At 41.0% G+C, this 27,454-nt stretch overlaps 1 protein-coding gene across 2 annotated transcripts in view; it reads right to left on the minus strand.

Annotated features, from left to right (window-relative positions):
• PEX7 (peroxisomal biogenesis factor 7) overlaps window positions 1-27,454 on the minus strand; it is a 199,157-nt gene that overhangs the window by 78,614 nt on the left and 93,089 nt on the right. For both annotated transcript variants that reach the window (XM_075203152.1, XM_075203151.1), the window contains exon 7: window positions 6,666-6,779. In XM_075203152.1, the coding sequence (XP_075059253.1) occupies window positions 6,666-6,779 (114 nt within the window). The remainder of the gene's footprint in view (window positions 1-6,665; window positions 6,780-27,454) is intronic.

The raw sequence follows: 27,454 nt of genomic DNA on the forward strand, positions 1-27,454 counted from the left end.
ATTAGTCTCTTTTTTGCCATGCCCTTACTCCAATGCAAATTCTTAGCATGCAATTTTTAGTTACATGCCTCTGCTAGGATTTGAACTATGGTTTCCTATTCTCATCAGCCACTGTGTCCTGGAATTCTTTACATTGCAATTCTGAGACATTTCTGGTTTCTGATTACAACATTGAATTCACATGTGTCCCTGCTGTGACCAATCAGGAGAATGGACTTCGGATATTTCATTCCATTACATTCCTTCTGTGCTTGTGTAACTGGTTATTGTTGTGTAAAAATACATGCACGTGTATCTGCTCTTCCATAGATTCAGATCCTGCCAACTCCTTATGACTTTGTGATCCATTTGCCCAGACCTTGACCTACTTTGACTTTGCATCACTGCTGCCTGTCCCTAACCTTCAACATGTTTTATGGCTTGCTTTTGTCTTGTGATCTGGTACCTTATATTTCTGTAGCCAGCAGATTCCTAATGGTATTCTTTTGAGGGCTGGTATCCTTTAACACCACGCTATGGAATTCAAGACCCCTTAATAGGATCTCTGGAGAAGATGTAGGGGGCCATTAGGCTACATTCTTTAAAATGCTCCACCTGGAGGCACTGAGTATACACTTTCCAGTCCTAGTCCTAACAACTGGCACTAGTTGCTAATGGTTATAGTTGATGTGGCAGAAAAGAAAGAGCGATTGCCAACGTCCAGAGAAGAACACACATCTTAGGAAGGTGGGGGCTTTAGCTATAGCATTACCACAATACAGAAATCTCATCATCCTTAGAGTCTACCCACTACCCCTGTGATATATAAGCACAACACCACTGTCCACACCAATATCTATACAATTGCTAACAACATGTTGTACTTTTGCCTTATCACCAACACAGTAGAAAAGCTTCATGTACCAAAGCACTATTGCCAAAACCACGTCAGAGGGATTTGTTAAAACAGTGATCTACAATGTTACCCACAGTACATAAATCTGTAGTCAGATCCTCATCTCTATCTGATATGTTAGCAAAGGAGGCACATGAGAGGACTACATTCTGTATTTTAGAGGAATGTAAGACGGATACTGAAGTGTTCATCATTTATAATATACAACCAAAGTTTAATGTAAAGGTTTAGTTTAAATTTAAAGTATGTTCTACATTTTATGTTTGCTATTGGTAGCTGGAGGGCAAAAAATATAATAAACATTTATAATATTACTTTTGTAAATTTCAGTAATTATCCCCAGTAAAAAAAGAACTTTCCCAAGACAATGTTTGACTCTAGGTTTTAATCTGTTGGTAGAAATCACTTTGATATAAACAAAGTTCTTTGAAAACAATTGTACTAAATATTCCTTGATAAAACATTCTACCATATTACTAGATTTAAATAATTACCACCAGATACCCCTGGCATGACAAGAGCTACAGGAAAATTCCCTTCATTTTCATAGGTCAAATAGATGGGAATCTGGGCCAGTCACCTCTTCAATGCTGAGTGGCTTAGAAAACTACACATAAAATAAAAAACGTGCATTTCCCTTTGAGGAACTTATTGTTATAAAGTTTTTCTGAATTTTATGCAAATATTTTAGTTACGATGATATGATTATTTGAAATAAATGCTACAGGGAATGACACTATGAAGATATTATTCACTGTCCTTGATTGCTGTCAGACTAATTCTTGTTTAATCTCCCCTTTTGCAGATTGAGTTGTTTAGTAGCCAGGATAATAAAAACTGCAGAACAAGAATATTTGTTGCTGCTAATCCAGATCACTAACAAACCAAATACTGCTGGGTAAATAACTTTAAACTGCAAAGCTGTAAGATTATATTTTTGATTGAAACTTGCTATATGCACTGACACAATGTAATGTGGCTGTACACGCAATGTGCCAAGAGCCTGTGGTATTATTGCAATAACCTTGTGCCTCATCATCGGTCCTGTTCTCCAGCTATTCGCTTTCCAGGGATCTCAGTGCATTAGTTCTCTGCAGTTTACCACTTCTCAGTTGGTATCCTGTGTTGCTTGTTCCACGATCAAGACCTGGGGTATTCTTTCAGGAACCTCGTGCCTCATAATCAGACTTGATCTCAGCTATTCACTTTCTAAAGACTTCTACGCTTCGGTTCACTGCCGTTCACCAGAACCTCTGCATTTATCTACCAACAGTCCTCCTCCACTCCACGGTTCCATCTCACCCTGCTCTAAACCCCCTTAAGAGGCGCGACATGTGGCTAGAGAGCAGCTAAGTTTATATTCCCTTGCGGGGATCCCTGGTGAATACCTCTCTACCGTTAGACTCCGCACCTCTCTGGGGGTAAGTCTAGAGCGGGGCTTCGAGGCCTAATAATAGATTGGCTTGTTCCAAGCTATAATTGGTCAACAACGATACTGCATGTTACAAAAGTAGCAGCAAAATGATTAGGGTAAAATGGAATTATTGCAATCTCAGGCAATTTTATAAATCCCTGCATTCTCATGGTTTTCAAAAATTCAAATTGCTATCTTTAATCCCTTGTCACAGTGTGTGTGGTCATGGGGTGCCTGGGTAGGTAATGCACCACCTCACTTGTGCTCTTTTTTTGTCCTGGCTATCTCTTGGGTGTGGAATATGGACCAGAGGACCTCTGGAAATGCAGGTTTTACTGTAATGTCTGTTAAGTGAGAACACAGGTGTTGATGTGTGGTGGTGCAGTGCAATAGTTGTTGCAGAAAGTTGGACACCAAACAATCTCTGTATTTCAAAATAAACATTTTCTTTACACTCCTCTGCAGCACAATGCTTGAGTTGCAAATAACACAAAAATGAATATATACAGCTCCTGTTTCCTCCAGCACAAATCTTAGATCCTGCACAAATCTTAAACATTTCTAAGCATGTTGTTATAACAATTCACACTTCTAATCATTCCTCCTGTGCAAAATTTAGACTGTGTCAGTCACAAAATACTATTCAGTTGCATAGATTAAATTTTAATAAAATCACAGTTCATAAGCCACTTACTTCAGTACACAATATAACTGCATTAGTGTACAAGACAGATCACATACCAGATCATCCTGAGAATTGTGGTTCCACACATTGCCTTGAAGATTGCATGCCAGCCTCTCCCTATTGTCTGCAGATATGCTTTTGCCCCATTAACACTGTTTAACATTTCCCACATCTGGCATGACATCTGCTCAATGCACTACTAAACATTTTCTTTTTCTCAGTGCAGCTCACTCACATGCTGTGTTCTCTTTCTTTAAACACACGCAAGCTGACTTTTGCTCAGTGTCACAGGTAATTGCCCCTCCTCTTCTCACTGTGCTCTCTCTGCAATTCTGGGATTCTCACACACTCAAATTTGCCCAGGCTGACACCCTCTACGTTCAGGGCACCTCAACCTTGCTTCGTAGATAGATCTGACACTGTCACTAGTGACCTCTTGCAGCCTCTTCACTCACCCCTTGGGCTATAACGCCCTCTATAGGGTGTCAGGGCCGGATTAACAATTGGGCTGCAGCCCCAGGCCTCTCCACAGAAAAGAGTTTACAACCTATGGGACAATGATTTGATACATAAGGGTAATTGCTCCATAATATTGCATATTGGTCCAGCTAGAATGCAGAGGTAAAAATGATTTTCTGGCCTGTATGATCAGTCACACAACAATGTTGGTCAGAGGTTTTTCGTCTTGTGTTAGCTGTGTAGAGGGTGGTAATATGGTAACCTAGGGAGATTAGGAGGGTATATTATAAGCTTGTCTGAAGAGGTTGGTTGAACACTAGAGGAAAGTCTTATTGTGCGAGGGAGGGAATTCCACAAAGTGGGTGCAGCCTGAAAAAAGTCCTGTAACTGGGAATGTTATGAGTGGAAGAGAGACGCAGAACGGAGGTGTCGAATTGGGAGATATTTTGAGACAAGCGAGGAGCTGTATGTTAGTGCAATTTTGTTGAGGCCTTGATTGTTAGTAGAATTTTTTATTTGATTCGTTGAAATACAGGCAACCAATGTAGAGACTGACATAGTGGTTCAATAGAGGAAGGACGATTTGCAAGGAAAACTAATCTAGCCACTGCATCCAAAATAGATTGCAGGGGTTTGAGTCTGATTTTGGGAAGACCAGTAAGGATGGAATTGCAATAGTCGATGCGGGAGCTGGAGTTCATGAATTAAAGTTTTTGCAGTGTCCTGTGTGAGATGTGTACATTTTTTGGAAATGTCATTTAGATGTATTCTGCATGATTTAAATATAGAGTTGATGTGGGGAACAGAGGATAGTTGCGAGTCAAGGATTACACCTAGGCAGCGAGCTTGCAGGGTGGGATTTATGGTCGTGTTATCAACAGAAATAGAAATGTCAGCTTTTGTTGGTGGGTGGAAATATTATTAATTCTGTTTTTTAAACATTGAGTATGAGTTGGTGAGAGGCAATCCAAGATGAAATTGCAGAAATACAGTCAGTAACGCGAGACACAGATTGTGAGAGATCAGGAGAGGATACATAAATTTGTGTAAAATCTGCATAGAGATAATACTGAAATCCAAAGGAGCGTATTAGTTTTCCAAGAGAAGCGGTATAGGTAGAGAATAGCAGATGACCTAGGACTGAGCCTTGTGGTACTCCAACTGATAAAGGAAGCGGAGCGGTGGTGGTTCAAGAGAAATTAACACTGAAAGAACGATTAGATATGTAGGATGAGATACAGGATAGGACAGTGTCTTCAAGACCTAGGGATTGTAGCGTTTGTATGAGTCAACAGTGTCAAATGCAGCAGATTAATGGCCTTTAGTTTTAGCTGTGATCAAATCATTGACAACTTTGGTCAGGGCAGTCTCTGTGGAGTGTTGAGAGCGAAAGCCTGACTGAAGAGGATCCAATAGGTTGTTTGCGGAAAGAAGCGTGTGATCAATATAGATACATACAATAGACAGTGTTTATATATATATATATATATATATATATATATATCTAAACTTAGATTCAAGTTTATTTTTTTTTCATTAATTTTCTTTAGTTTTCAGCACCCTGTACTTTGTTCAATGTTAAAAACCTGAAAATGAGCATTTTTCATGTGTTTCTCTTAAAGCACTTTATAAATCCCCTACGCTGGCTCAAATTATTTCTAAGATACAGCACAGCTTTGAAATGGAGACGATAGACATGATATACTCCACTTCTGCTTTGGCCCCTATCAAGTGGTTCAAGTGGCATGTATACGTTATAGAGGGAGCAGGTGCAAATAGAGGGCCATCTTCCTCCTCTCCCACCCACTCACTCCTGGCTTTACCTGATTTCCCCCAGGAGGATTAGTGGTTCTCCCCCACGGCATCTTTTGGTCGTTTTATGTTTCTATGCTGTGCACTGCAATATTTTTTGGTTTTGTTGTGTCTTTTCTATTTTCAGAATGTGTGGCTTTATATTTGCTGTAATACTCTCTGAGTACCCCCCCCCCTGCAAGGGGGTTCCCCCCTGAATCTCTCCTTGTTGATTCCCCTCCTTTTTTTCTGTACCCCAAAAATGTCAATAAAAATTGATGGGGAAAAAAAGCACTTTATAAATAAAAATAATCAACCATTGTATTTCTGTCTTCAATGGTCAATAAAATAACATACCTTTACCTCTCAACTGTCCCAATTCCATCAGGATAGTCCTGATTTTAGGGGACTACTTTTATTAGCCAAGAGCTTGTCCCAGCATGAGGAACATCTGGGATGTATTTCCACTCTTCCCTTTACATACAGGCTGTGCGAACCAGTTAGAGTTGCACTCTTTATATAAGGGAGGATGGGAGGGAGATGTAGGTGGCTGGAGGAAAGTGCAAGCTATGTCCTCCATGGGGCTGACCACGCCCACATACATCTGGCCACACCCACACATCACTGGTCACACCTCCAGTGGGACAGCACTTATCACAACAGCCCCTGGCCCATGTGGTGTCCTTCCTGCCCCTCTGGGTCACATTAAACAGGGCTACACTGTGTCTTGCAGCAACCTCCATTCTCCATAAGATCTCTTTGCATACTGTACCCTCTCTATATGACAGATCTTTAACACTGACTATTAATAGGCTCCACACTGCTTTGGCAGTGTACCCCCTTATTTATTGGGGTCTACCTTTTCTTCTCTCAGGGGTTCTTTTTTTTTATTATTATTATTATTATGAGGACTTTTGGCTCTCTGAACTTGGAGAGTCCTTCCCCTCAATATATGCAGCCATGCTCTGAGGTAATTTCCCCCTTAAATTAGACCTACTACATTCATATTATCTCAATTATACTTTGGCCCCACGTGGAAGCAGGGCATGGACCCGCAATCAAATTTGCAGAGGGCCCCAGGGACCTCATTTCTTCTGTCTCGGGTCCCTCGCTGTCACTCTTTCACCACACAGGTTCTGTTCATACTAGCCTTATGTTGCTAAGTAACCATTCCTGGAGTGTCTTCTCTGGGTCATAGATCTAAGTTTATACATTCAGTCACCAAGAGGTGTCAATAACGCCAGAAGGAGCGTTACACTATCAGAGGGCGTTACACTATCTTCAAAATTATTTTTAGGTTTTAAAACACTAACATTTGTGGAAACCTGATGCATCATTCTGCTCAATGCTACATGCAATACACAAAAAGTTAGTCGAGGACTATGATGAATCTATAGATTATTGTATTATTGAATACTTACTTTCACTCGCCTGACAGCATAGGTATGGCCATGGAGGTCAAAGACAGGCTGTCGTATAGCCCTTAAATCCCAACCTTTGAGACTGCAGTCAACTGCACCTGTGACAAGTAGATTCTAGAGAAGGGAAAAAAATTAAATGTTATATTAAAGATTCATATACAGAATAACCAATACAGAAGATCTCTAAAAAAAATAAAAAAGAAGCTTAATGGGTACAAAAGGAAAGCAACTCTTTATTTTATTTTTTACAAAACAAGCATGGAAATTATTTTGCTATCAACACCATAGACCATTTTCACAGCCAGTCACAATAGTGAAAAGAATAAAACACCACCTAATATTGTATTTGTTTTGCTGTAGACAATTCAGCTAATACAACATGGGTACTTGGTAATTTTAGAGGTGCCACTTGACTAAGCCCACATGTCTGTCCTGGGTGAATTTGGTTATCTTGAGTGTGGGGAGCCTTACCCCAACCCCCACTAGGACAGTGTGTAGAGAGACACAGGTAAATATTATGAAAAGGCAGTCAGACAAAGGTGGAGGGAGACACATGGGGAACGGAGGAAGTCTGGCCTGACAGGCTGTGTCTGCCGGATCATCATGGATAGCTGAGAGGGTTGACTTTTGAGATGGGGCAGAAGGCTCAGACCAGGTGGCACAGAGTGTGTAGTAATACAATAACCGAAATGACAGTTGGGCAGAGATAAATATAATTAAGTATGAAAACATGGACCACAGTATGTATGGACCACAAGCTGCACTTTATTTTATTTGCAAACTCTTTATTGAAATGGCTCATAATCATGCAAAAATATTTTATAAGCAATCACATTTCATACTTCGAAACTCATATAAATTGTGAAAACAATGAATTGGACCTATTTTTAAGCATTAAGGGTGAAGGAGAATACTTTGCTAAAATAATCCAAGATATTTAAGGAGAATGATATTACTAGATGTGTTTTAATGGAGGGGGCCACTAATGCTTTGGGAACTATAGAAGTGAGGATACTGTTGGGATGCCCATACTTTCAAATTCTAAGGATAGCCAGCCCTAAGAGCAGAGAGGAAACTGCCATTGAACAAGTTGCAAGTTCACATATTATCTTTTGAAATCTGGCATGCCCAACCCTCCTTCCATGGATCTTTGCGGAATACTTAATTTTATCCTTGCACGCTTTCCATAGGGTGCAATTTTAAGTGAAGAGTTTACACTGTTGCTATAGCAGCACTTCCTCCTTCCACTTGGCTTCTTGTTTTCCCACCACCTCATGGTTCTCATTAGTCATTCCTAAACACAGTAGTTCTGTGCCATCACTGCTGGAAGTATAGGACATGGAGGTAGGTAATCGTGCTGAGTAGGCTCTGTACTGTCAACTTACCACCAGAATAGTTATCAACTTTGCCTACTTGCCACTGTAAAGAGGGTCTGCTTTGTATGCTAGTCATTAATTTGGGAAGTTCTGATTTGCATACTAGTACTGTTTGTAAAAACAGTTACACACAAAAGTGACATATGTAATAAACACAAACCAATACTCTCGCACTCCAATGCTAATTTAAAAAATAAAGCTAAACTGAGCAGCAAATGGATACAAATTAAATGAATGAGTGGAGTGATCCTAAAGCTGTAATAGGTCAGACTTTGAAGTGGCATTTTCACTCACACAATTTAGTGAACAATGGCTAATTTTCCAGGGACCATTCGAAGAACCAGAATATGTTCCTCAAAATGCATTTTGCAGACAATTATGTGTACTAGATTAAATAAAGAAGATATGTGGATCTGCATTTTTTTGGGGTTTATAAATGAGCCTGAGATAATTTGTGTCTTAACCCATTAGCCAGCCCTAACACACAATATGACATCTGAGGAGATTTCAAAGTTAGACACACACTAGAGAGTATGAGATGAAACCAGTGATGGGCCACAGGCAGCCCTCAGACTCTCAGCTCCTTCCTGCATTATTGTCAGATTTGTTTCTTATAGCTTGTAACACTTGTTTAATATGCATATTGATATGTTGTAACCTATCACTGAGACTAAAGGTGATGTGTGGCCCATTTGAAGGTCAGAGGGGCGCACCATACATCCCTTGAAGTGTTTCAGGTTGCCCATCACTGGACTAAATAGTGTTTCAAATATGGTAATAAAATTATACGTACAAGCAGCGCTCAAGGACATACACATAGGGATGAGTAGAAGTCCTCACTTTTGCTCTCCCAGATGTACCAGCAAAACATGTAAAATAAAATACATAAATAACACGTAAAAAAAATAAAAATATAGTGCAATATGTTAAATATTGGCATAAAGTGATAGTCCCAAAGTACGTAAAGGACCTCCAATCGCCAGCGGTGAAAGAGGGGGAAAGAGGAAATGCATTGCCCCTCTTTCACCGCTGGCAATTGGAGGTCATTTACCTACTTTGGGACATTTCTGGGACTTTCACTTTATGCCAATATTTTACATATTGCACTATATTATTGTATTTTATTTTACATGTTTTGCTGGTACATCTGTAAGAGCAAAACTGAGGACTTCTACTCATCCCTATGTGTATGTCCTTGAGCGCTTATTGTACATACAATTTTATTACCATATTTGTTACTTTGCATTGAGTGGATTCCTATTTATAGGTACAGAGCAGCTCGGGAGGAGCGCTATAGTTGAACTGTTTTTGTTTCTAAATAGCGTTTCAATTGTCCTGTCACAATGGAAAGGTTACTTTCCATACGTACTTTGGTTGAGTATATGTTTTGCAGTGCACAGTGTGTGTATACGTCAACACATACTTTTTTATTGAGACCTAAGCGACAATGATCTACTCAAATGTTATAGGTTGTCCGCAAATGACTCCCCAGCCAGGTTTTATTTTTTAAGGGCGAGACATTTCTTGTCAAGAGCTAAGGTTATACTCTGTCTTTCATCATGGTGGCTGTTATTGCAGTATTAAGTAAATTATTATGACTGAAAAATATAATTCAATGCTAATGTGAAAGCAGCAGAGACGAATTCTGAGGAACCACATGAACTAATCATTATAAAACAAAACTAAATGTATTTTCTAAGTTAAGTTAAGATACTCTAGCAGAAATAATATGTAATTTGATTTCTGCAGTGTACATAGCACACACAGGTATTTCCCAGTAAGTGCATGATTTACAATGTAATTGTGCAACACCAGGTAGCCAGCTGGCTAATTTTGTGCAGTGTTCGCCTTCCCAGGCTAAGAAATGAGTGTACGTTTTGCAGTATTTACTTTAATTACATATTAATGCAAAATACCTTTAGTGTGAAAAAAATTGCACTGTCTTCAGTGGTCAATAGTCAAAGCACTACCTTACTTAATAATTGCAGTAAACCTTAAGAAATGTAAAAATATAATTCCAGTCTTTCCAATTACATACAACATTAGTAACATATCAGTGATATTTACCTGTGGTTTTTTTTAAACACTAATGGGATTCCTGGAGCAAGTAATTCAAGCTCTGATTAGGTAATTTTTGCTAGTGAAGCCATTGTACATTTTTAATTTGCTGCTGTGTTCCAAATGATGGAACAGTAAGACATGCATATTGATTCAGATTGTACAAATAATCTCCAAACATGTTAAACTTGATATTGCCACATCTTTTTATTTGATAACAATGCCTAATTATACCCATAGTTCTATGTCAATTTACTAGACTACAAAGCATGCATTCTTTCTTTTTAACTACACAGCAGCTTAATACAGCCACTGTGAGCAATCATTAAGAAAAATGTCTGGAGAATGTATACAAATTGACAAGAAAAACCAACATAACTTTCCGCAATAAAAAATAACAAATATTATTAAAATGAACCCACACATTTTATATGTATCCCCCATAATAACAAAATAATTAGCAAATTACTGCTATTAACAGTACTGCTGGATCTGATAGAAAAATAAGTCTACATACTATTGATGTTTCTAATCTATATACATAAGGGCTTCAAGTTTCAGCTGACATAACTACGTGACATAAAATTAATAACAACTTTGCAATTTATTGTAATCTCAATTGAGGAACAAGAATTAAAAAAGGGAGTAGACAGCCCCTACAAATATTGCTAGTAATGAGCTGAATATTTGAATAACTTACAACTTGAACAGCGAACTAGGACAAAATGAAAATGTCAGACATGAGCAACACTGATCTGAATATATTGAGGCCAAATTCAGACTTGTAAGTGTGGATGAATAAATAGAAGCATGACAGTGATAGAGCATGAAAAGGCTGTATAATTTCATTAGCAGGCAGACTTTTTTTTTAAGATAATTTAATGCATCATCTGCACATTCATATCATAACATAAAGGGATTGTTAATTTCACATTTCAATGTAGCAATGTCTTTTTTAATTAATGTTCAATTATCATGTTTAATATTATATGTTATTGCTGACTGGAAGGTTCCATGAAGAAACTGGATCGAGAGATGCATAGCCGATAATTTAATATCTTGGATACTAATCCTATTGACTTAAAACATTCAATCCATACAGGAAAACCTCTATAGGCTGTTTGCTGACGATCATTACATGAGAATGTCTTTTGAGTCATATAAGGATAAGGGCAATAAGATAGAAGAGCAAGACTTTAACATAAGAATGAATTGACGGTTGGAGTAAAACTGCAACTGACCATTAACAGAAATAATTTTATTAGATAAACTATTGAAAGCAGCAACCATTCGTGATGAAGGCAGCAAAATATGAGGTTCTTGTGCTGAAATATGAGATTTCTGGCGCATCTCAATGGAAATGCATTTTTACATGAATATGCAGAACAATGAAATAGTTTGGTATAGCTCACAAAATAATAAAAATCTAACATTTTCAGTCTAAAGGTTTACGGCCGAAAATAAATTTACTTTTTTTTTTTAGACCTAATGCATGAAGATATACAAGAACAGAAAGTCTTGGAATGAAAAAAGTCCACTCTCATAAGCAGGATTGCGATGGACAGGACAATGACATCCAGCACATGAGAAAAATCAGTTGGAAAATTGCAGTAATATCCTACAAAACTGCAGTCACTATACAGAGTATGCAGCAGCAAATGTACATGAAACTCTAGCAATGCTTTATAATATATTAGCCGTTTATCCTTCAAAATACCTTGCTCATGACTTCTGGCCCCGGCTTCTTTACACCTGAAATTTGTCCAGCCCTTGATTACTATAGTTTGATAGAAACCACTAATTTACAGCAAAAATATTTGTATTTTTATAATTACAAATTCTCAACATTTCGTCATCTTTCAACACCTGGTGCATAATAAGTCTGTTTTTTTGGCTTGATTCAATTTTTTGTTTTTATTCCCAATATATATCAACATAGGTTTATTCTGTATGCTTGATTTAAAGAATAATTTTGTGTGGAATATCCTATGTAAATCTCAGTCCTAAAAGGTTATTTACGACGGGTCTGTCATTCAGGCTATATAGCATGTTCCAACATCTTGTGGGCACCCACAGCTTTCCTGGTCGTTCTTCCACTCTACCACGTGCAACGATCTTGCTGGACAACATTCTGCCTGTCTGAAAAAAGACCAAGGAGTAAAAATATCAAGCTGCGAATTTCCGGCGGGTTTGAAAAGTGAAGATGTTGCCTAAAGCAGCCAATCAGATTCTAGTTATAACTTTTGTAGTACAGTCTACAAAATGACAGCTAGAACCGGTTCATTGCTATAGGCAACATCTCCACTTTTCAAACCCGCCGGAAACTCGCAGCTTGATAAACTTACCCCCAAGTCTGCAGGATCAAGGAGAGTGCACAGCAATGTCTACCACATTCTGCTTGCTCCTGCCAACCCAGGATTGTTTACATGGATAAGCTCTCAGCAGGAGCATATAGAGCAGCAGCGAGTGCACACAAAATGCAGGTGATTCATTGGATTACCTGAACAATGAACCCAAGGTAAGTTACCATTGGCCAGGTTTTACTATTCATATTCTGCCAAACATTAAATTGGTGAAAATCTTAACAACTAGAACACTGTGCAAATATGGCCAGAGAGTGATTCCTTGCTTTCTCACTTTTGCTACAAGGGGAACAAACACCTTGGTGAAGGTCCTTGGGGATGCAACAAAGCCAAAGTGAAGGCAGGTGTGCTGGAAGTGATGACCCAGAAAGAAGAATCTATCCCCGTTATTTATTTGTAGTGAGAATAGAATTCACAGGCTCCATACAGAAACACTGTGCATGGACAAACTGAGTTGTCTGAAATGCAGGAAGGTAAAAAAACCTCCTGAGGATTTCTTCAGCAGGATGAGCATGACACAAAAGTCTTTACCCTTCTGAGTTGGCGGAACAAGCGAGATCACCTGAGCGTTATGCAATATATGCAAACTGTAATTCTTCCAATTCCACTGGAGATGATCGCATTCGGGATTTGATAAACAAAAGTCTCCTCTGGGAACATGATGAAATTCTTCACGGTCTGCAATTCTGCCACACAAAGGAATTAAACGGGGCTGAATATGGAGATAGTTATTGGGAAATTGTTATTGATTGCAGGCTGAAAGAACTGAGCGGTCTCTATATAAGTCCAGGCAAGGTGTGCGTGCAGAGACTGTCTGTGGCCAGGCATTTAGGGGCTAGGCACTTACCCCAGATAGGTCTCCTTTCCCGATAATTGCCACGCCGCTGCTCTCGCATCTGGATGTTGGGTCACTGGAATCGGGAAGTCGCGGCCGTGGCTTCCAATCGGGTGCACATGCGGTCAATGCCGGCATCCCTGAAAAAGCTTCGGCAAAACGCGTAGGTTATTGAACCTGAAGCCTTTCCTCTTCATCGTTACATGCTCTGGATTAGAGCTAACAAGAGTATAGAACACTACAGCATACATTGCTACAGCAATCACCGGGAAAGGAGAGGTTTTATCTACCTGGGGTAAGTTCATAGCCCCTGAATGCCCGGCTACAGTTTGCATCTACATTTTGTCTGGACTGATAAAACAAAACGCTCAGTTATCCAACCCGCAGAGAATTTATTAAGGGAACATTGCTACCACCTTGAAGCTTATTTATCTATTGCCTCAGTCAAACCACCATCAGGATGGAACATTCTGTCCTTTAGGAACTTTTATATTGATATCTTTGGGACATACCTTCCAATATTCCGCCTATTGGGAAGTTTTGCCCTTTGTCATTTGACAAACTTGGACTATCAGTTCCCCTTAGGAACAAAACTGCACTTGGACTAATTTAATTATTTACTCAGATGTGTTTTGTACTGATACCTGTTCTTCTGATATGTGATACATTTTGCAAGGTTGCAACCTATGTTTGATACTTTGGTTTATGTTAGGGATGTGCACCGGCCACTTTTGGTGTCTCGTGTTTTGTGTTTTGGATTCGGATTTGCTTGAGGTTTTGGGTTCGGATTTGTTTCGCAAAACACCTGACGAAAGGTTTTGGGTTCGGATTTGTTTCGCAAAACACCTGACGAAAGGTTTTGGTTCGGATTTAAGGATTTGGATTTATTTTGAAAAAAACATAAAAAGTGCTAAAAACCAGTTTTGTGTTTTTTTTTTCACTCCTACGCTATTATTAACCTCAATAACATTCAATAACAATCATTTCCACTAATTTCCAGTCTATTCTGAACACCTCACAATATTGTTTTTAGGCCAAAAGGTTGCACCGAGGTAGCTTGAGCACATAATGCCAAAAAAAGAGGTACAAGATGGAATTGTTCTGGGCCCTCCCTCCCACTCCTTGCGAGATTTGACGCAAGACTTGGACGACATAGCCTCGTTTTCATTTTTTGCCCGCCGGAAATATCCGAACAGTGCTCGGATCCCGTTCCGATCCGCACTGTTCGGATGGGCTCGGATTAGCGGAATCCGAGCCCGCTCATCTCTAGTTTATGTGGTAATATGTTGTTTAAAACTGTATCAAATAAAGTCTAAGGGGCACACTATTTGCCCACCTTTTACATACATTTTTAGCTCCACACTTATTGTGCACCAAGGGGACCTCCGATTCTCACATACATACCATTTATCTAAGGGTTGGGACTATCCCTTATTACCTGGCCCCCCAGGCAGCCATCTTTACTACTTTTAACAAGGGAGTGCGAACCACCCCCATTTTTTTAGCCAAACATGGCTGCTATATCTGGTTTTGTTTGCTGAGGTTTTTTTGTTTAATGTGATAGTCACAGTACTTAACACGTAACCCAGTATAATGCACTGTGATTATTATTATCGTTTATTTGTAGGGCGCCACAAGGTTTTCGCAGCGCCGCACACAGTACAGACAGTAGACTATACAGGGTAGAACAGTACAGGACAATAAACACACAGTACCAGTACTTCAGAAACTCCGGGAGGGCAGATACAGTAGAGACGGAGCAGAAGAACAGGTATGGAGACTGGAGGGAAGGGGGCCCTGCTCATTCGAGCTTACATCCTAAAGGAGGGTAAACAAAGTCAGGCACAAAAGGGAGCCAGTGAATCAAAGGGGAGAGAGAAGAGGGGTCAAGGGAGGATGAGCAGAAGAGATGAGAGGTTAAATGGATGGTTGGTAGGCCTTAAGGAACAGGTGAGTTTCAAGTGCCCGTTTGAAGGAGCAGATTGGGAGAGAGACGGATGGAGTGAGGGAGGTCGTTCCAGTGAAGGGGGGCAGCATGGGAGAAGTCTTGGATTCGAGAGTGGGAAGAGGTGATCAGTGTGGAGGAGAGGTGGCGATCAGTGGCCGAGTGCAGGGAGCGGGCAGGAGTGTGAATGGAGAAGAGGTTAGAGATATAAGGGGCAGTAGACTGGGAGAGAGCCTTGTAAGTGGTGGTAAGGAGTTTAAAAAGGATTCTGTAGGGGAAGGGGAGCCAGTGTAAGGCGAGACAGAGTGGAGAGGCGGAGGAGGAGCAGCGTGAGAGGAAGATGAGTCTTGCAGCCGCATTGAGTATAGAGCAGAGGGGGGCAAGGTGGGGGAGGCCAGTAAGAAGGGTGCAGTAATCGAGGCGGGAGATGATGAGAGCATGGATGATAGTTTTGGTGGCATCCTGAGAGAGAAAAGGACAGATGCTGGCAATGTTACGGAGTTGGAAGCGACAGGCTTGGGCGAGGGATTGAATGTGGGGGGCAAAAGACAGAGAGGAGTCAAGAGTGACACCCAGGCAGCAGAGTTGGGTGACAGAGGAGATAGTGGAGTAATTGACAACGATAGAGTGGTCGTGGTGGGATGGGAGTCTGGGCGGGGGAAAAACAATGAGTTCAGTTTTTGAGATGTTAATTTTAAGAAAGCGTGAGGACATCCAGGAGGAGATAGCTGAGAGGCAGTCAGTCACACGAGAGAGGAGGGAGGAGGAGAGATCGGGAGAAGAGATGTAGAGCTGAATATCATCAGAATAAAGGTGATACTGAAGACCGAACGAGGAGATGAGAGCACCAAGGGAGTAAGTATAGAGCGAGAAGAGGGGAGGGCCGAGAACAGAGCCCTGGGGGACTCCGACAGGGAGAGGGGAGGGGGTGGAGGAAGAACCAGACGTGGATACAGAGAAGGAGCGGTTAGCAAGGTATGAGGTGAACCAGGCATGGACAGAACCAGAGAGGCCAAGAGAGAGAAGAGTTTGCAGCAGGAGGGGGTGGTCCACGGTGTCAAAGGCCGCAGAGAGGTTGAGGAGGATGAGTATGGAGAAGTGACCTTTGGATTTGGCTGAAAGGAGGTCATTAGTGACTTTAGCCAGGACAGTTTCGGTGGAGTGGAGGGGGCGGTAGCCGGATTGGAGTGGGTCAAGGAGGGAGTTGTCAGAAAGGTGATTGGTGAGTCAGCTGCAGACAATCCGCTCAAGTAGTTTGGAGACATAGGGGAGAAGAGAGATAGGGCGGTAGTTCGCAAGAGAGGTGGGGTCAAGATTGGGTATCTTGAGGATAGAGGAGATAAGAGCGTGCTTGAATGAGGATGGAACTATGCCAGAATAGAGTGATAGGTTAAAGAGGTGTGCAAGGTAAGAGCAGGCATTAGGAGAGAGCGAAGGAGGTGAGAGGGGATGGGATCAAGAGGACAGGTAGAGGGTGGAGAGGAAAGAATAAGGGAGCGAACTTCTTCACCTGATGTAGGGGTGAAGGAGCACCACAGCTGGTTAATGGAGGGAGGTTAAGCGATGAGGGTGGTGGGAGAGGGATAGGAGGAGGAGATGTTCCGTCTAGTGGCTTAAATTTTGGAAGAGAAAAAGGTAGCGAAGTCAGAGGCAGAGAGGGAAGGCGGGACAGTGGAAGGGGGGGGGAGAGGAGGGAGTTGAATGTGGCGAAGAGGCGGCGGGGATTGGAGGACTGAGAAGAGATAAGGGACTTGAAGAAGAATTGTTTAACGAGGGACAGGGCAGAGCAGAAAGAGGAGAGGATAAATTTAAAGTGAAGGAAGTCCGCCAGGGAATGAGATTTCCCCCAGAGGCGTTTGGCTGTGCGAGAACACTTTTGGAGGGAGCGGGTAAGTTTGGAGTGCCAGGGTTGGGGAAAAAGGTGACGCCGGCAAATAGAAGATGCCGGGGCAACAGTGTCCAGGGCAGTAGTGAGGGAGTGGTTGTAGAGAGAGGAGGCTTGATCAGAGCAAGTCAGAGAGGGAAGGGGTGATAGGAGAGTTTCAAGAGAGGAGGAGAAGGAGATGGGGTCGAAGGCGTCAAGGTTGCGCCTGGTGAGGGTGGCTTTAGGCGAGGAGGGAGCGGGGGAAGAAGATAGAGTGAAGGAGAGGAGATGGTGGTCAGAGAGAGGGAAGGGAGAGTTGGAGAAGTCAGAGAGATTGCAGAGGTGAGAGAAGACAAGGTCGAGGGACTGACCAAGACAGTGGGTGGGGGAGGAGGTCCACTGAGTGAGGCCCAGGGAGGGGGAAAGGGCAAGAAGTTTGATGGTGGCCGGGTCAGAAGAGTTGTCAATAGGGTTATTAAAGTCGCCAAGTATAATGGAAGGCAGGTCGGAGGAAAGATAGTGGGTGAGCCAGGCGGCAAAGCTGTCAAGGAAAAGAGAGGTAGGGCCAGGGGGACGATAGATGACGGAGACACGGAGGTGGATGGGGGAGAAGAGCCAAATGGAGTGGACTTCAAAGAAGGAGAAGGAGAGGGAAGGTAAAGCGGGAATGACCCGAAAGGTGCAGTTAGGGGATAGGAGGAGGCCCACTCCACCTCCTGGACGTTCCACTGCGAAAGTAAAAGGCTGCATGTACAGAGGCAGGTAATGGGTGGCTGCTGCGCGCCCTTGGCGACGGCACCAGCTGCACCTGCCTAGTTACGGCTTTGATGTTGGCTGCAAATGTCACACTCAGCTCTTGTTCTTTGCATTGGTACTCCTTTAAACAACTAACTAAATTCCGACCTACTTTTCAACAACTGCACAATAACGATGGCTATAAACCATATTATACTACACGCTCATTTCAAGGTGGGGAAAAATGTCTTGTCTCTTATATGCTAAGTAGTCATTTTATTATTGTAGGACTTATAGCCATCGTTATTGTGCAGTCGTTCAAAACTAGGATGGATTTCTCGTCTCCGTTCTCCCGTACGCCACCCATTCTGTGTGTGTTGACTGGTGTTTTTGTTTGCTGGAATTTTACATATCTAGTGGATGAAACAGCAAGCCAGGCAACCTAAAGCCCATAATGGAGGGGGTAGGTTATCAATGGCAATCTGAATATCCAATATGCTGATAGCTAATTATTACTGTGATTGTATAATACAAGTGAAGTATTTTCAGAATTCACACAGATACAGGATTACATTTGCAAAATATAATATAAGTTTGGTTTAAACCGATTGATAAAATAAACTTAATTAAAAGTGGGCATATCCTTTGTTTAGGTATGTAACAGTAACATACAGATTATTAACCAGGAGAAATTAACAGTTTTACATTTCATAATTTAGACATTACTTTGCATATTATTACTACTTTACTGTTAACATGTATGGTAAAAGTATTACAGTGCACTAAGTCAAAATCTTGCTGTTCTCAATAAAAATCTAAATGCATGAAATACAGTACTTAAATAATATGGAAACACCCAAACATACATAAAAATCAATCTTATTAATGTCTATTGTACAAAAGGCCAAGGATTGCCATTCAGCCTATTATTAAAAGTATGTACAGTACTTGTGAATTTTAATAATTTCCATGTCGTTCCATCACTTTCATGAGACTTGACAGATGAATTATTGATATAAGTAGCCCTTGGGTTCTTTAGATCAAAACACAAAAAATCTGAAGCACACCATGCATGCATTATTGTTTTTATTAAATATCAATGTATTACTACAGAATGGTTCTTAACTATGAGAGCAAATATTGCTTTTTCAATCTAACATTTTAACAAAATTTAATTCAAATCAGTTTTTAATAATAACTTTCCCTCCAGACAGCAGTGTAAAGGTCAGAACAAAACTCACAGGCTGCTTATTTTACATTATGGCTATGCTTTTTTTAACAACTTAAAAGAGTAAAAACAGCAGACATACTTAAATCAGTATTTAATAAATAAATATATAGTTATTAAAGTATACCCAAATAGGGTATACAGCAAGGAGAAATAATGTTAGTTTAAGTAGAAATGTAGATAATTACTTACTTTATAAGAAAAAACCCTCTTGGGCACTTTTTGAGTGCTGTTTCCCTCTGAAGGGTATTATGTCACTGGAGACTAGATATGGTTTTCTCTAGCCTGTTAGCTTACAATGGGTTCATTGCAAGCATTCCTGGGATTCTGATAGTAGCGCTTTCCTTAGGTGCTACAGTGAAGTGTTAGAGGAAATCAATTGGCCCAACATTGCAAAACTATGTCGAAGTTTGAAAAATCTGTCTGATCCCATAACGAGCTGATCACAGAACAGTAAGAACAGAAAAGGATCTACAACAAACTCACAGATATGGAAGCTAACATAGCAACAACATGAGACTGAGATGGTCTTTGAAATAGTTCAAGCTACAGATGTTCAGGTCTATGTTTTGGTACTGTTCTTGTATCTACTACATTAGGACTCAGGTCATGACCTCCTAATTAGAAACACAGACTACCCAAGCCACAATACTTACTAGATAGTCTACAAAATAGGTCTTCATGAGGCATGAGGCTTCACTTTTAGTGTAAGAGAAAAGTATAAGACACGTCAATATCCCTAAGAATTGTAGTACCACTGGCACACTGTGCAGCTGTTCTATGACCTGGCCTCAGCTACAACATCCAGGCATCATTGTTGCCGCTCAATAAATGGCCCAGAGGAATGCTGGCATAGATGATGTTGATCGCTATTTACTGTGGAAGACTGCAAATCAGATCCTAGTACGAAGGAGCTGGTTTGCAGAATGCCCCTGTAAAGGCCAGCATTACAATATTGTGCACATGGAATATCGCTTTGAACCTAGTAGAGGACTGGCCTTCTCCCATGGCTTTGCAACTAAACTGGCAAACACAACTACTGACAGCCCACAATCTACAGTTGGGTGTTTTTCAGGGACTGAAAGGTAGGCTGAAGCCAGACTGTGAGACCACCTTGCTCATTGCTTTTTCGATATCAAGGGTGTAATTTTGGAAGAATGGGTTCCAGAAGGCACAACAGTTAATCAGCAATATTATAAGGAAGTTTTGCAAAAGCTGAGAGAAAGAGTCGGAAAGAAACGTCCGCAACTGTGCAAAAATGGTTTCTTTCTTCACCAGGACAATACGCCTGCTCACACAGCACTTTCTGTGAAGCAGTTTTTGACCGACAAACACATTACTACACTTGAACATCCTCCATATTCGCCTGATTTAGCACCTTGCGATTTTTATCTTTTCCCAAAAGTTAAATCCGTGCTTAAAGGGACACATTTTGAGTCAGTTTATACTGTAAAGAAAACGGCAGATATGTTGAAACAAGTGACAGAAATTGATGCCTTCGACCAGTGGAAAACAAGACTACAGCGATGAATTAGTGCAAATGGAGACTATATTGAAAGTGACAAACATTAAATTTGTATTACCAGTAAATAAAGGTGAGTTATCTAATTAGTCTTGTTATTTAATAGACATACCTTGTATAGCAGCTTCTATCCAGTCTATTCTAAACAGATAAGCCAGTTTGTCACTGAATAGTATACAAAAGGTTATAGATGGCGCTGCTCTAAAATAAGGTCTACAATGCTGCACAGAATAATAGAGGATGTCTCACCCCTACATACAACAATATACACAAATAATACTGGCGCGGAGATAATAGACACAAATTAAATGTAATCGTAATTTATACGACAGTATTAAAAAACACAAAATCCAGTGCACTTGTACATTGACAAATGGTATAACACATATGACCAAACATAGAAAGAGACATAATCATATAGGTTGACTAGCTAAAAAGCTGCAACCGTACTGTAACATGCAGTCCTATATGACCAGAAAGCATGCAGATAGATGGTATAAGGTATGTATATGAGATAGTCAGGAGAGTTTAAAAACAATTGTTATCAACATACAAAAGTAAATCACTTCTGGGAAAAGGAGTGTTCATTTCAACTTGGTCCATAATATTATTCCTTTGGAACTTTTCATATGAATCCCAGAAGTGATTTACTTTTATATGTTGATAACAATTGTTTTTAAACTCTCCTGACTATCTATGTTTGGTCATATGTGTTATACCATTTGTCAATGTACCAGTGCACTGGATATTGTGTTTTTTAATACTGTCGTATAAATTACGATTTTCATTTCATTTGTGTCTATTATCTTTCACGTCATTTCTTCATCCATTACATTTCTCCCCCATTATCAGGACATACTCCGCGCCAGTATTATTTGTGTATATTGTCACTGAATAGTGTTAAAGAAGGGGGTTGGGTATGTAGCCAAGATTGTGAATACAATTGTTGGCTACCGCAGAAATAATAATAAGTAGTTTCCTTTGGTATACTTTTATTTGTTCAAGATCCCTAGCACCGCCCATTCAGGAGATAACGGGATGAAATTAATTCTTCCGTTGTATATGCTTTGACTTGACTCCAAAATCTTTTTATATGCAGGCAGTCGCATAAGCAGAGATATAGTGAGGCATTGGGATGTTGACACATTGGGCAATTAGGGGCAGTATTAATACCTATGTTGTGTGACCTGGAGGGTGACAAGTAACCCATATAAAGGAGTTTAAAGAATATTTCACAATATGTGCTCGTGGTTAATGTACAAGTAGAATACAAAAATATTTCTTGAATAGACGAAAGGTGTATATGTGGGAAATGTACCAACCATTGAAACATTCCAGTATGTCTGTTAGGCTGTTAGGAGTGTAATGGAGAAAACGACGACTTGTATAAAAATTGGATATAGCTTTGCTAGTGACTCTAGTATTTACCAATGCAGAATCAAGAGGGTTATCCCACCCCCCAGGTGAGAGATTAGACACAATAGATACCACATAGTGTTGCTCTTGTGGGACTGCTAGTGAAGGGGAACTAATAAAGACAAAGTACACATCTCAGAGAAAGGTAACATCCCTTTCCTTCATTGAGTTAAGATCCCAAACAGATGCCTGCATGTGCCCGAAATCGAAAATTATAGATTACCTATAAAGGGTAAAAATAAGGAGTATCGATGCTGAAGACCACACTGAAGTGGGATGTTATGCTAGGCTCGCCAGGTGGTGATTAGTACAGGATTATCCAGAACCTCCAAGGGGAGATCTGAACAGATAGGTGCAAAATCAAAATATCTAAGATCAAGGTGTGGGAGGAATTGTTGCTCTAATGTAATATTTGTAAAGGTATTCTGTTGCTTAATCCAATCCCTGATACATCTAAAAATAGCAGCCTGGTAGTAAAGGGTTATGGTCAGGAAAAAATGTAAACCACCTTCCTCTTTAGATTTTTGCAGAGTCATCAGGGTTACTCTGGCTTTTTTTATTATTCCAGATCAACTGCCAAAGTTCAAAAGTTTTTCAACCTTTTTCAATTAAAGCAGTGGCAAGACTTGTAAAGGATAAAAGTAATCATTTTGATCTAATCTGCCCCACCCACAAAGGAGAGATGTAAATGCTGCCATAACTTCAATTCAAAAACAGCCAAATTAATTAATGTAGAGATCGACTACATTTTTAGGTAGATGTATCCAAAGGTACTTTATGTAAGTAGCCCACTTCAAAGGGATATTTGTACTCCAGGACGGTTGCGTGGAGGGGCCCAAGGCCACAGACTTATTTATATTAATTCTGAATCCAGACACAGATCCAAATTGGTGAATTGTGTCAAGAAGGGGTCGGATACAATATTTAAGATTAGAAATGTACAAGAGCAGATGATCGGCAAACGCTTTAAGTTTAATAGTGGTGTTGCCAATTCATATACATTGAAAAGCATCCCAATGTTGAAGAGAACGAATAAGAGGATCAATAGCTAAATTAAAAAGTAATGGTGATAAGGGGCAACCCTGCCTAGTACCCCTAGACATGTAAACTGGGTCACCCTTTTTGTTTAATGAGCTCTGTACAGGGACTAATACAAAGGTACTGAATACATTGTGATAAAAGGGGTCCAAATACACACATTGCAAAGATCTGATGCAAAAAAGACCACAAGGCTTTATCGAAGGCCTTCTCTGCATCAAGGCTCAAAACAATGTTGTCAAATAGATACACGTAAACGGATAGCTACTTGCTGGCATTGACACAACTTTAAAAGGAGGTGCAAAGTCTAACGAGCCTCTGGTCTTCGCCAGGGACCCCAGCAAACAGGTTTGGATTTCGCTGTGAGAAATGAGCAGGTTACGATCCTCCTAAAGAGTTACCAGTGAAGCAAATGGTTGGAAGAGGAAGGTCAGACAAGCCAATACCGTATTGATACCGTATGGTCAGTAAAGAGTCAAACTAACAATAAGCACTAATCACTAACTGGTATTTACGCTACTGAGCAAGGATATGCAGAATCTGAGGTACCCCTGGTGCTCACCAGGGACCCCCGTAAGGAGGCTTGGATTTGGCTGCAAGGGATACGCAGGTCGTGGACCTCCAAGACAGTTACCAGTGTAGTGATAGAAGAGAAGTCAGGCTGGTCGGAGTCTAGCCAAATCAGGAGTAGGCAGTACTGAGGGATGAGGTCACAACAGAAGTAGTAACAGACACAAACTAGATGAGTAGTCAAGGGAAGCGGGGTCAAGCCAAGGAAGTAGCAATAAACAACAATGCTGGAGACAGGAGACGTGATACTCTGGCACCCTAATGTTGCCACAGTTCAATTAGAGGGATCTCATTGGGGGAAAAGGAGTGGGCGGTCAAACACGTGGACAGCCAGAACAATGAAAGTGTCCCGTTGACTAGCTACTGACTTTGACAGCCCACTGGATTGGTGAATCACCTCCACCAGCAAGAACAGTAGCAGCATGTACCCAACTACATCAGATTTTTCAGAGGCAGGCTACTCTGTGTAGTACTGGCTTCACTAAGAGGCATACCACTGACAATCTGTTAGAAAAATTAAGGGAGGTCATTGCAACATGGCTTATCCCACATTGACTCTCCTCAGGATATATCATTTCTGCTAATGCCAGCAATATTGTAAGAACATTATAGCTAGGTGAATTACATTGCATTCGCTGTTTTGCTCAAACAATTAACTTGGTGGTGCAGAGCTTTTTGAAAAATCACAGGGACATGCAGGAGATGCTGTCTGGGGCCCAAAAAAGTTAAGTACATTTCCGGCATTTTGCAATAGCACGCAGCATCTACAAGAACAATTTAATTTGCCTTGCCACTAACTGAAGCAAGAGGTGGCAACAAGGTGGAATTCCACCCTATGCTTCTGAGGATGGAGGAACAGTGAAAAGCCATCCACACTTACTCCACAGACCATAACATTGGGAAAGCAGGGTAAATGTATTTTAGTCCAGCGCAGTGGAGAATACCTTTCGTGTTGTACAAAGTACTGAAACTATTCGAAGTAGTCACCTGTGAAGTGAATTCAGACACAGATAGCTTGAGCCAAGTGATTTCCTTAATTAGACTTTTGTAAAAGCAGCTTGAGAAACTGCAGGAGGAGATGAAACAAAGCAATTACGCTAAGTATGTTGGACTTGTAGATCAAGCACTTTATTCGCTTTGCCAGGATCCAAGGGTTATCAAAATCTTGAAATCGGATCACTACATTTTGGCGACTGTGCTTGATCCTCGGTTTAAGACCTATGTCTTATCTTTGTTTCCAGCTGACCCAGATGCAAGGAGCTCCTGGTGAGCAAGTTGACAGCTCAAGTGGTACGTGACACGATGGCATCTCCTTCTAGGAAAAAACGTATCTTTCCCAAGAGACCCACGGATGATGCAGATGACTCAGGACAACATTTTGACATCTGGTCTGGTCTAAAACAATTGACCAAAATTAGTGACACCTCTGCCGTAACTCCACCTGATCCTACTATAAATATCCAAAGGATGGTGGAGGAATATTTTAACGACAGCATACAAATACACACGCCAGGCCGTCCCTTTACAAACTAGGAGGAAAAAATGGCAATTTGGAGATTCATGTACAAACTTGCTTTGCAATGCCTAAGCTGCCCACCCTTCAGTGTGTACTCTGAAAGAGTTTTCAGCAAAGCAGGGAACCTTGTCAGAGATTGGCGTAGGAGCCTACTTCCTAAAAATGTGGAAAAGATGATTGTTCATGAAAATGAACTACAAATTCCACAAGGAAGGCCTTTACCGCCAATTACATCAAACTACAAATACTTCTGTAATGATGGATCCCAGCAGGAATGAATTAATATTGTGTGAGGATGATGTACACACTGATGAGGACGACGATGAGGCTGGGGATGATGACAACAACATCTTGTCATTGTAGAGTTCATTCACAACACTGTTTGCTTAGCTGCCTTAAGTCCATTGTTAACTTGTTTTTTGGAGGCCCAAAACAAAACCAAGCACTTCAGCCACAAAAGTGGCACACCTTGTTGCTGAAGTGCTTGGTTTGTTAAAGTGTGGATGTCCTTTTTAAGATGCAACATAAGGGTGGGTGGGAGTTCCAAAGGACAATTCGATTTTGCACCACGTTTCTTTGCTGAGACAGCTGTGTGGCATTGTTTCCTAGATTTGCTATGAACTGCCGTATGTTTGTGCCGTTGCTCTGTCGACTACATTGCAACAACTACAAGGAGAATATAATTTGCCCTGCCACCAACTGAAGCAAGAGATGGTAACAAGGTGGAATTCCATCCATTATATTCTTTAGAGGATGCAGGAACAGTGAAAAGCCATCAGTCTTAGAGTTCATTGGTTTGTTAAACTGTACCTACTTCCCCTCCTGTTTCTGTGTGTTTGTTAAACCTTTTTAACATATATCCCAAGGACAATTCCATCTTGCACTGTTTGACATTTTGGCCTTGTTCTCAACAGTATTATTAGGTCCCCAATTCACATGGTGGACAGTATGAATAGGTAGACTATTCAAATGTGGACAGTATAATTATAGGGCTAGGGATAGGAACAGGCATAGGGATAGGGACATGTCTAGGGATAGGAACAGGGATGGGATAGGGACAGGTCTAGGCATAGGAACAAGGTTAGAGTTAGGGATAATACAGTCTACATTTGAATTGTCAACATAATAATGTTATGCTCAAGGGAGTCCCTCAGTCAGTATTTACACCGGCCTAGCAGGGCGCGGAGTCGAACAGCCTCTCAGGTCTTCACCAAGAACTGCTGCAAAGCAGGATGGGCTTGACTGCTGAGAAACAGCAGATCGCAGCCCCTGGTTAAGCCTACTAACGTGGGAGACAGATAGATTAAGCAGTAATATAATACAGGAATGCTACCTGCAGGAGGTTCTGGAGGTATCGCTGAATAGTCTTAAAGCAGCCGCTTCTGGTACACAGCCGCAGATGTCAGACATGCAGAGGAAATTGCAGCAGAGTGGTAAGAAATTAGTCGGTCTGGTACACAAAAGCAGATGACAGCCATGCAAAAGGGGAATCCAATAGAGTAGTGAGGTTCTAGCCGGGTCCTGTACACAATAGCAGATGACTGACGTGCAAGAGGGAAATCCGAAAGAATGGAGAGGCTCAAGTCGGGTCTGGTACACAACAGCAGAGTAGACAACAGGAGGTCCAAGGAACAGACACAGGAGCAGGTGCAGGAAGCCAGGTGAGCAATCTGTTCCTTTGACACACGGCTTGTATCAGAGCACAAGCTTTATACAGGCGTAGGAGGAGTTTGAATTCCCCGCCAGAGATCACATGATTGGGGCTGCCACAACCCGGAAGTGATAGGCAACGGAGGATTGTGGAGCGGGTAAGTATTACAAATAAATACTGCCTACATGGCAATTGATGTCCTAATAATAATGTCAATGTCATTATATTGTCTACTTTATAACCTTGTCTACTCTGCTGCCCATCAATCATGTTATGTCAATCCAACAATAAGGTGGGAAGGAATTCTGAAGACAATTCCATCTAGCACCACTTTTCTTTTCTGCCACCGTTGTGCGGCAATGTTTCCGAGATGCTGCTATGAACTGCCATGTGTTTGTGCCGCTGCTAAACGACAGAGCAAACAGGCAACTCGCTACAGTCCTACCGTTCATTTACAGCACTGTTACCTTAGCTGCCTTAAGCCCCATTGTTAGCTTGTTTTGTGGGAGCCCAAACAAACCAAGCACTTCAGCCACAAAAGTGGCACTCCTTGTCGCTGGAGTGCTTGGTTTGTTAAACTGTACCGTCTAGCCCTCCTGTTTCTGTGTGAGTTTGTTAAACCTTTTTAACATATGGGTGGGTGAAAGGTCCCAAGGACAATTCCATCTTGTA

This window comes from Mixophyes fleayi, chromosome 3 (genome assembly GCF_038048845.1).
Source record: "Mixophyes fleayi isolate aMixFle1 chromosome 3, aMixFle1.hap1, whole genome shotgun sequence".
In the NCBI taxonomy this organism is placed as follows: domain Eukaryota; kingdom Metazoa; phylum Chordata; class Amphibia; order Anura; family Limnodynastidae; genus Mixophyes; species Mixophyes fleayi.